The sequence below is a fragment of the Gastrolobium bilobum genome, unplaced genomic scaffold (genome assembly GCF_033153095.1).
Source record: "Gastrolobium bilobum isolate Gb01-03AN ecotype WA unplaced genomic scaffold, APGP_CSIRO_Gbil_v1 utg2307, whole genome shotgun sequence".
NCBI lineage: Eukaryota > Viridiplantae > Streptophyta > Magnoliopsida > Fabales > Fabaceae > Gastrolobium > Gastrolobium bilobum.
Window position 1 is genome coordinate 198,091 of NW_026897512.1, and position 11,153 is coordinate 209,243.

Genomic DNA, 11,153 nt, shown 5'->3' on the forward strand with positions numbered 1-11,153 from the left:
AACCCCAAACATCACACGACACTAATAACTTATAAGAAAATTAATGCGGTTCCATTCGGATTCACAGTTTGATATGTTATATAGCATAAATTTTTTGGGTCAATTTTTACTAATCTGAACACGACACGAATTTAAAAACAGATGGATGGGAACACTACCCATTTAGCTTTCAGGGTTCCCAGTGGAGATCACAAAGATTTGCTGAAAGCAGAGATATTTCAGCCACTTATTGATTAAATTAATTCTTCGTTATTAATAATGTGGATCATGATCGAAATAGAAGGGGACAGCACGTAAACGTTATAAACTATATTAATTATGGAAAAATATTTCTGTATCTGTGAGTGTGGTCGATTTTTTTTATTTTATTAAACCCATAAATTATAATCAAAATAGTAAAGAGATATGTATTGTGACATGTGAAATGTTGATTGAGAAATCATTCATGTTAACCTAGGTTAATAAATTGGTAGATGATCAGGTGGTGAGTATTACCCAAAAATTAAAAAGAATGTATTATTTGGGCCTGTGAACATTGCTGACCACAACAACTTCAGTCCAACTAAAGCAAAAAGTGGGATCAAAATCATAACCACGTAGATGCAGCACAGTGAATGAAACAGAGAGAAGCCACGTAACGAAGAAAGAGAAGAACCAAAACCAAGAAAAGAACAGAACAAGTAAATGAAAATTGAAAAGAAGGAAAGAATACATATAAACCAGAACGAGAATATCTCTGCAGATCTCATCCAACACAATTTACATATCCATCCCCCACCTCTTATTCTTTTTCCATAAAACCACTCAGTTTTTTTGACCCGACTCGATCCGACCCGACCCTCACTCCCTTCTTCTCTTTTCCACCATGGACTTAATCACCACCATTGACCTAACCACCACCAACACCACCACCCCAATTGTGCCACATCATCAAAACTACAACTTGAACCCTGAAAACAACCACCACCGCGGTTGAAATGTCCCCGCCTCCGCCGCAGCAACCACTTTCCAACCTCCTAGGACAGTCACTCAGCCTCAACTTCCCCTCCTTACCGGATCTCTTCCTCACAGCACTCTCCGTTTGTTTCCTCTTCACATCCTCAAAGTCCTACCTCACAACCACAAGGTGCCCTTTTCTTTCTTTCCCTCTCAACCCTAACCGATTCCTCAAAATCCCCGCCATGTCCCTCTCCGCATCATCTTCCTCCTCCAACATCAACAAGAACAACAACCGCCACAACTTCGCATCACCACAGTCCCTCTCTGAATGGCTCAAACCCCGTTTACCCTCCGATTCTTTCGCCTCGTGGGGCGTCAAGCCCGGCACCAAGAACGTCCACAACCTCTGGCTCGAACTCGCCCAAGGCGAAACCTCCCTCGCCGATTCAACCCCTCCGGTTCGAACCGTTCAGGTCGTCACCGTCAAGGTCACTCGCAAAGACGGAAAATTCCTCGTGGAGTCGCACCAGGAGCTTTCGGACGGTAACGTGAGGCAGCGTGGTAGGCCCTTGTCGGAGAAGATGAAGCCCAATGAGGACCCGGAATCCGCCGCCGTGAGGGCCATCAGGGAAGAGCTTGGCTCCGTCGTTGGTGGTGTCGGGTCGGAGCCCGAGTCCGGTTTTGAGGTGAGTGACATCGTGACCATTGATCCGAAATCGTATGAGATGAGGGTGGAGGAGCGCAATTCGGATTCGTATCCGGGTTTGCCCGGTTGCTACGTTTTGCATACCTTGAATGCCACTGTTGAGGGCTTGCCCGATGGTGATTTTTGCACGTACGAGGTCGATGAGTACGGCGATTTTGACGAGAAGAATGTTGCAGACAAGGCTCTCTCTGTCAAGAAGCATTATTGGATTTGGGTTAGTGCTGATTCTGTGATATTTTGATATGTAGAAAGTTATTATACATATGAATATTGACACCAACAGTTTTTGTACTTGTAATATCATTTTGAGGTTTTGGCCTTGGGATAGATATTAAGGTGGGACAATTATTATTTTTCTTTGTTTGAGTTTTACAGATAGAGAGTCAAGCTGGTATTTCTAGTTGATGTTAATAACGTGTATAGAGTTTGCTATTTTCTGTGTAATTATATTGCATTAACTTGTAAACCTGACATTTCATGATTCTCTTTTTCTTCACTGTTTCTGCATTTTGGCATATGCTTGTGAGTTGTAACCATACGGTGGATATACCGGATAGCATTAACACTGCATTTCCCCCCCCATAAAACAAACAGACCATGCTATAGTTAAATAATAAATTCCCCAAACGCCACAAACTAATATAAAAAATTGGACTCCAAAAATTGGGATCTAAATATGTTCATCAATAACCCCCAAAAACAGCGTTATTAATGAACAAAAAGGTAAAAGAAAATACATAACCCCAGATAAATCACAAACCAGAAACCATGGAGACAGTCACGCCGGCGGAGAGAAGAAAACTTTCCTTTAGATGCTCATGAAAGAAAAGCTGATGTTTTCTGCCATTTGTAGTTTTGAGCAGTATGTTTGTTATAGTCTACTTTGTATTTTTTAAATGTATGTTGACATCAATTATTCATTATAATTTTCCCTAGATTCCTTAATATGCTTTGACATATAACTTTTTTTTGATTGATGCCAGCACGTTTAAACTTCAACTTGTAACATCCTCTGATAATTTATCAAGTCGTGCATGTGCTACATATTTTAGAATAAAAGGGGCAATTGACCATTATTATCATCATTTATATTTTCAGTACCTAAGGGGAAAAAATATATAATTAACTATACTAGACAGAGAAAATGGTCATCACGATTAAGAAGTGGATGGTCATGCTGGCATGCTACACATTCTTTACATTCTATGCCTCTTCTTTATAAGTAGTCAACACCCTTTGGCGTTCCACAAGTCTTGTGTCCAGTTTCTGATACACAAATTCCTATTATCAAAAAGCATGAAAGAAGGTGATTTCCCTATAAGAATGATGAACGAACACAGGATTTCACTCATGGAGAGCTTGCAAAAAGAAAAGCAGATTATGGTTGATCCACTTTCATTACATGATTCTCCTATTCCAACTGTTATCACAACTTCTGCAGCCACTTTTTTGCACCCTCCACCACTAAAACCTCCAAAACCAAGTTTCTTAAGCTTGAGTCTCCCAAATTCAGCCAACACATCACCTCGGTTTGCTTCAGCTTTTTCCAAGAAGAAATCAAAAGGAGAGAGCCCGGAATCACAATGTCAAGCTAATAACTTGACACACAAGCTTCGGCATTTGCAACAGGAATTCCACTTACAGAAGAGCAAGTCATGTGGTGAAGGAAGAGCAATTGCACCCTCGGATGAATTTGATCACTGGTTGGCTGAACTAAGTGTAGTGGAACATGATAAAAGACATTATGTTCATGGAAGCTTCTCAAGAACTGAAGCTGTTAAAGAAAGTCCAAAGAGTGTTAACTACATGAAAACACCAGATGGTGGATTCAAATGCAGTGCTCTTTGGCTTTGCTTGTATCTGCCAGGCTTTGGTGGTAAAATAAAGACAGTTAAAACAAGAAAGGAACAATCAGAAAGGGAGGGTGTAATTTCTAGGACAATGTCTTTGGAAAATTTTGAATGTGGTTCTTGGGCTTCTGCAGCAATGTTCCATGAAAGTGAAGGACACTCCAGTAATGCCTACTTTGATCTTCCAATAGAATTGATAAAATGCAGTGCCAGTGAAGTATGTTCTCCTGTTGCTGCATCTTTTGTCTTTGAAAAAGACCTTAAAGGGGTTCTGAAAAATGGTTCCTCTAGAGCCAGTGCTAGGAAATCAGATGCATCACCTCGCCACGTTCGGTTTTCTACATCATCTTCTGTGTCTTACCCTGCCTCTCCAGCATCCTGCATCAGTCCTCGTTTGAGAAAAGCCAGAGAAGATTTTAATGCCTTCTTAGCAGCACAAAGCGCATGAGAGTGATGAAGATCAAACCTATGGAAATATGGAATGTAGATTAACAATATATAATCAGAAAACTTCATTTGTAGCTGGTTCTGTTACCTTTTTATAAACCTTCCTATGTGGCCAATGTTTGCAATGTTGTGAGTTATTGGATTGTTTATGAATTTGTGCAGAAATTTTGATGTCACCCTTCCACAAGTAAATCTATAGGTTATAAGTAAATATGAGTTTGTATACTATACAATGTTTTTTCTTAAATGACATTACCTTTATCTTACTTTTATTTTTCCCTTCTATGCAGTTGTTTTATTCGAGTAGATCATTTTTATACACATAAAAGAGAAAAATACCTATAAAATCAATCAAAATTTTATATCTTTGTACAAATAAAAAGGAAAGGGAAAAGTTGCAGTTTAGGAAACGCACAGCAACTTATTTACAATGATACATAAGTCAATGATCGAGTTTAGAGGTGTCAAAGTGGGCGACCCGTCCCATCCCATGCCTCCATCAACCCGTCAAAAAATGAGTCAACTCGCCTCATCCCGCTTTTGAAAGTGGGCTGGAAAACTCGGCCCAGCCCGGCCCGTTTGGCGGGTTAGGCGAGCTGGCCCGCCAGCCCGAACCTATTTTACACTTACTCGCCTCGGCTCGCCTATGCCCGTCATCAACCCGCTAAAAAATGAGCCCACCTCACCCTGCCCCGCTTTTGAAATGGGTTAAAAAACTCAGTTCATCCCGTCGCGTTTAGCTGGCGGGGCGGGTTGGCCCGCCGAGCCGAACCCGTTTTGCCGGCTCGGGTTGACTTTGTATTCACACTATAATCCTTTAAAAAAAATGTCAAAACTACTTCCCCCCCTAAAAAAATTGAATTTAAAGGTAAAACATAGTTTTGTTGGCTATTTTCTGTTTTCCAACAATTTTAGAGAAAAAGACAGAATTTAGTTCAGTTGATAACCAACCACTATAATCTATATTGATTTCAAATTTGGTCATAAGAATAAATCTCAGTCATGAAAGTAGTCGAATTCTTATGTAATTTTTCACAAGCCTGAGAAACCAGTCAATGATCAGACAACATTGATATTCTTTAAATGTATCAAATATATTGCGAAGAGGGAGCGAGCTTAGAACTGTGGTAAAGCTGTTTTTTTGTTATTGAAAAATCACTGAGTTTGAATCCGGGTACAAATAATTCAGTGATTGTATAAACTTCTATTTTTCTCTTTTTTTAGAGAAAAAAAAACTTAGGATGTGGTTAAGTTGTTCCACAAACGCAAGTTGCACCACAATTAGGGAATGGTAACGAATGACGGATGAGGCATCAATAGCACTAATCAAGTCCAAAACCCTTGAGTGTACCAATTTAAATGCATCATTTGAGAAAGCTTGTTAGAAAAAAGAGCCGGTGTTTGCTCCAATAGTAACGTAATTCGAGCAGTTCTTTGTGCCTTTGTTTCACATCTTGCTAGCACCCTAGATTCTTTCATTTGTCTGCTTCCTACTATATGAGTATCTTCTCTTTGATGTCACCCACGTTACAAATTTTGTTTAATTTGTAATTTATTCTCACACTTATTTAAGAATGTCGTGCATACATCATATATTCCACTACTCACAATCAATATCAATCAATATATAATTCAGAAAATACTGAGATTCCTGATCCTTCATTGATCCCTCTCAAGTCTCAAGCATCCAAATCTCAATGCTGGCCACATTTATTGTTTATAAGAAGTCAACTGATTCTAAGAGCCAAAAGCATATTAATTAATCTAAATGCAGATACTAAGGTAAAGAGTAATCTCAACGGATGATAGAAAGAGAAACAACACCACTCTAAGCCTCTTTTTTCTATAAATAGTCTAGTCAGCTAGCTCATGGCCTCAAGAGACTAGAATCACCAAATATGATTAGTAACTTGACCCACAAGAACGTGAAGTAGCCAAGGAAGAATGCATGCAATGGAACTGGAACATGATAACAGGCATCAAGGAAGCTTCTCCAAAACTGAAGCAATTATCAAAGACGGTTCTCCTAAGGGTGGATTCAAATGCAGTGGTGCCCTTTGCATGTATCTGCCATGCTTTGGTAAAGCAAAGCCAGTTAAAGCAAGAAAAGGAGGTACCCAATTGAATCATTCAGTGAATCCTGTAATGTCTAGTACATTTTCTTTGGTAAACTTTGAACTGAATTCAGGGGTTACACAAGGCATAATAGCCCGTGAAAATAATGAAGATGACTCCATCAGCTCCTACTTTGAATTGCCTTCTGTGGTGTTGAAATGCAGTGGAGATGGTGTACAATCTGCGGTTACACCAGCCTCTCTTCAACAAGAACATTAAAGAGGATCAATAGTTTTACACGGAGTGTGGATAATTTTTCCTTGTTTTGGCAATTGAATGAAAAAAATATTGAAAGCACAATAATTATGTTCTTACATTCTCATAACGTTCTTAGTGTTCAGATATTAAAAAACCGTAAAGGTTTTCAGTGACCACCTTTTTGCATAACAGTCTCTTGGTGCTGTCTAAGATACATGATAAGGGCCCTGGTAACTTTCTGAAAATATTCATCACTTATAACAAGTTTCTTGGCTTGGGGGTTTGATCCATCTACTGGATTTTCTGCAAGATAATTAAACCAAATCATAATTCAGAGTCTCTGAATTTCCTTCCTAGCATATTTATTGGCAAACTTTGACATGGTGGTATGGATGTGTCATGAAATGAAGCTCTAAATTGTCATTTTTTTCTCAGATGACAAAGATCTAATCTGTTGAAGTATTTTAAAACGGCAGTGGTAAAGTCAGGTAACTTCTGTCAGATGAAAAATGGACTGAATGGGATGCTGTTAGCCTGTTACTAATGCTTTGAAGCTGTGTTGCTATTTCTGATTGTCTATCCTCTGTTTCCATCTGGACAAGTATGACTTTAATGCGTTTTATTCTTTATGCTTCATTAATGACTGAAACTTTGATTTAAAGAAGTTGAGTCAGGTGTGGGAATTCTTTTCCCCCAGATCATCTCATGAATGAATTTATAGTAGCTAAGGAAACAAGATGAAGGGTTGTGGTAGCCATTGTTATGATCCTTTCTGATTATGATTTTACATATTTATTGAAATTATAAAATTATTATAATAACTCATTTAATTAAAAATCATTATTAAAATTAAAATATATAGTTCACATCGAGCTTTTGATTGAACTGAAAACAGTAATGTAATGAATTGTCAGCCAATATTTCGGTAATCTACAATGTAGTGTACATGGCTCAATAATCGTAGGCCCATAGAAATATGGCATGAGTTAAGAAAAAAGGAGACACCCAAGAAACAAAGAACAGAACAAAGCGCTAACCGTGACGATGGAGTTGGTCTTGTACCAAACTTGGTCTTGAAGTTCAATCCCAGTCTTGAATGTTCTCGTTCTCACACACTAACACGAGACTTTTCAGCGTGCTTTGTCCTCAACCGCACACTTCTCGGAAAAACTTCCAGGAGGTCACCCATCCCAGAATTGCCCCAAGTCAAGCACGCTTAACTATGGAGTTCTTCCGTTTCGGGCTACCGAAAAGCAGATGCATCTTGTTAGTATAGGTATTACCAATCAATTCTTATAAGCTATCCCAAACTATACAGTTTCATACCTGCACTGGAATTCCTCTTTTTCGGGTGTCGATTCGATTTATTCATGCATGTAACTCCCCACTGGAAGCATGTCAGGAGTAGCTCCTTGTCCATGTCCTTTCGCACCGGCGATCACTTCTCGCCCTCGTCAGCGCTCGGAATGTTACATTTTGTATCTCAATTGTAGTCGGATCCAGCACAATGGAGTGTATGGCCAATGAACCAGCAGGTGCAAAACTATAAAATATTTAGCATTCATCAGTCTAAATTTAACAGCCACATAAAAGAGGATGTGGTATTACACTCTATCCAATTTTCTTTTGGACTTGAAGGCTTATGTATTCCACCTTTTATGAACATCAGACATCAATTAGTTTGTTCAAGACAGATGATATTCTGATATGGGTTAATCCTAGACATCATGAAAACAGAGTTTCTTTAATTAAGTTCTCGTATGCACTTCATCAAAAATAAAAATAAAATCTCAAAGTGATTCATTATCTAAGAAAATGATACTGTTGTATTTATTTTATATTGGACCATATCAACGCCTCTTTAATAAGTGGAATGCAAATGTTTACATACTGACACACAATAGAGAATGTTAAGAAAATAATTTTAATAGCGGAAGTCAGATTATTGTATATGTTCATAAATAAATGTGTAATTCTTTTTTTCTTTTCAGGTGAGTGTAATGAAAGCTCAAATCTCATTCACTCCTCCTTCTCTGAGTATGTAGCATGTGTGCGTTGGTGTGTATTCTTGACTAACGTGAGTGAATTATTTACTAATTAGAATCTAAAGAGTTTTTCATATCAATTATTCAAAGGAAAATTTTTTTTATTAATTGTGCATATAGAAACGCGTTTGTAACCATTCGATGCATCCGGGATAATCATTTCTGAATGATCTCAAATTTGATTCGACCCTTGATTTTCGGATCAAGACTCATGCTTTGAGACGAGTCCCGTTATTTTTGAGTTTTCAGAATCATTTCCATTAATTTTTTAATTATTATTATTTATTTCCGAACGAATAATTTCGTAATTGTTGTTATTTTCTCTTTTATTGCCTATTTAAAGACGTTGTGAATTCTAATTTATTTGATTGTTTTTTTATTAAATAAATATTATATTATAAACTATTTTAAATCCTTATTTATTCTGTTTAGTCAATTTCACGTTAGCTTCGACACTAATATATCTAAGAATTTCTCTAGTTTAAAAGACACATTATCCTTAAGATCTATGATCTATCCCATGCGCTTGTACCCGATTGATAGTGCATGGATCTTATATGGGATGCAGCATTATTTATATAAAAATAATAGATTCTTTTCCTTAAATTAACCATGCTATGTTTGTAGTTTTAAAGGTAATGGAAGAAACAAGCTCGTAATAAAATGGAATGGAAAGACAAGTTGAATGGAATATAATATGCCACCGCATTATTTGGTTGTTTAATAAAGGAGGGAAGGACAATGCCTATCATTCCCTCCTTGAGCCCTCGATTTGAGAGGACAAAAATTGGAAGCTTAGGAGGGACTCTCCCTTGCCGTCCCACTTCCTCTTTTCAAATCATTCCCAATTTCATTCCGTTCCTTGTAACTCCTTTTGCCATATTGCAAATATAGCCTAAACTCTAATGACTGTGTCAATGCTGAAACATGGCGGCCATGATTAGAAAAGTATATTAGAAGAGTTAATTAATCAAAACCAATGTTAATAAATCTGGACAGGTCCGGCTGAGTCGACCTGGAAACCGGTAATATAATCGATCCAGGTGAAGCAATGGATCGATGCGATCCGGCCGATTTTTTTGAAAACCGATGACCCTACCCGATCCCAAATTTTTAAAAAAAAAATTATAATGGACATATTTTAATATTTTTTGCTTATTGACTTACATAGGTTATATACCTACAATACTCATATTTATACAGAGAATTTTGATTTGATTTATAGCTAGAAATATCGTTTATTGAACCTGAAGCCACGTATCACGATTATTATATTTTTCTTTGATCCTTTCTTGGATAATAATGTGTGATTTATTATTTTTTATATTGAAATATTTGAAATTTCTATATTTTTTTAGATATTTGAGTATGTTTATAATTTTTTAATATAAATTATAAAATTGCATATAATTATCGGGTCATGCGATTTAATCAGTGATTCAGTACCTCAATCGGATCAATGACCGGTCCAATTTTAATAACATTCGTCAAAACAAATATTTAATACTGTAGACGTGAAAGTTCAGAAAGGGAAAAAAAATCACATTTCTATTTTGTCATTATTATTGTTTTTTTTTTTTTAAATGTGCGTCCTCAGTCCTCGTACTAAAACAAATTTACATATTATTAATTATTTTTGCAACGAATTGTGTTTTTAACCTTTCAAAATCTATGTCGCAAGTAGGAGTATAATTAAGCTGGGCCGGAGTAGGTTTTGACTTAAATAGGCTAAGTATGTATAAAATACTTTAGGTTTGGCTTGATCTAGTAGTCTATATAGACTCAAATTATAAGTCTGGTTTAACTTATATATAAAAAACAAAAACTTTGACCTAAACCTATTAGCCTGTTTAAGTCTTTTAGGTATTTAATAATTTAAAATAATAATTAAAATAATATTATTTTATTATTCAACATTATTAACATAATTTTGCCGTAAGCAAAATAATTTTTTTATTTTATTTAAAATAAAAAATATGATATAAGTCATATTACAAACTTATAAGTTCAATATGTAAAAAAAAATCTATGAATTACATTTTAAATAGACTTTTTTTTTAGAATCAAATCTTTTCTATTTGACTATATACAGTGAGCCGAGTCGAACATAATCTAGGTTGTGTCATTTGCCTGTGCTAGAATGGCTGACCCATTTACATAGCTGTTGGCAAGTATTTTGCTGTCCCAACTATTTGTTATCTAAGAACAACATTGGATCACAAATTAAAACTACTGTCATTTCTAGATTTCACAATTCTTTTAAAAGAAGTGGAGTCCCTATGCTTAGCCACTAAGTCAACTTCTGAAGTTCGGATTGGTAGGTACGCTACTCATTTGCGTATATACTGACAATGGATGAGAGCAGAGGGTTGGAATTGGAGATGGTAGAAGCAAGTTGTATGTGTAATAATGATATGCACTCAACTTTTTGACAAAATTGTTTGACACCTTAGAAAAGTCACACGGCTTTCAAAAAAAACTAAGTGGAAGTTTGGGGTTCATCAATAACCAAGGCATTGCCTAACATGGTTGAAACTTGGAAGCGACTTTCATGTACATGAAAAGGCATGGTCTAACATCAATTTTTCAAACGTGAAGTATCAAACTACAGCAGCACTTTGTATTTGCTTGTTCATAACCAAGAAATCAACGTGCAATTATTGGGTCACCTCTTGCCTCAACATCAAGGTACACTTTTATTTGTGGTCAAGTTTGACAGAACTTTAATCTCATTTATAATTACCATTCAAACCTAAATTACATTCTTTTATGTCTACTTCCTTTTAGTCCTTAATTTTCATACAATTACTTCGATTAATAGAAAACACCTCAGAATATCAGCTCTTGCCTACG

General features: G+C 36.5%; 2 protein-coding genes across 2 annotated transcripts; both read left to right on the forward strand.

The window, feature by feature from the left end:
• The first annotated feature begins 659 nt into the window (after positions 1-659).
• Positions 660-2,111, forward strand: LOC133307539 (uncharacterized). Its single transcript, XM_061508062.1, has one exon. It carries the CDS (start codon positions 978-980, stop codon positions 1,884-1,886), a length of 909 nt encoding a protein of 302 aa, XP_061364046.1. The 5' UTR covers positions 660-977; the 3' UTR covers positions 1,887-2,111.
• Positions 2,112-2,255: 144 nt separating this feature from the next.
• Positions 2,256-4,162, forward strand: LOC133307538 (uncharacterized). Its single transcript, XM_061508061.1, has one exon. The coding sequence runs from the start codon at positions 2,828-2,830 to the stop codon at positions 3,941-3,943; it is 1,116 nt and encodes a 371-aa protein (XP_061364045.1). The 5' UTR covers positions 2,256-2,827; the 3' UTR covers positions 3,944-4,162.
• The last annotated feature ends 6,991 nt before the right edge of the window (positions 4,163-11,153 follow it).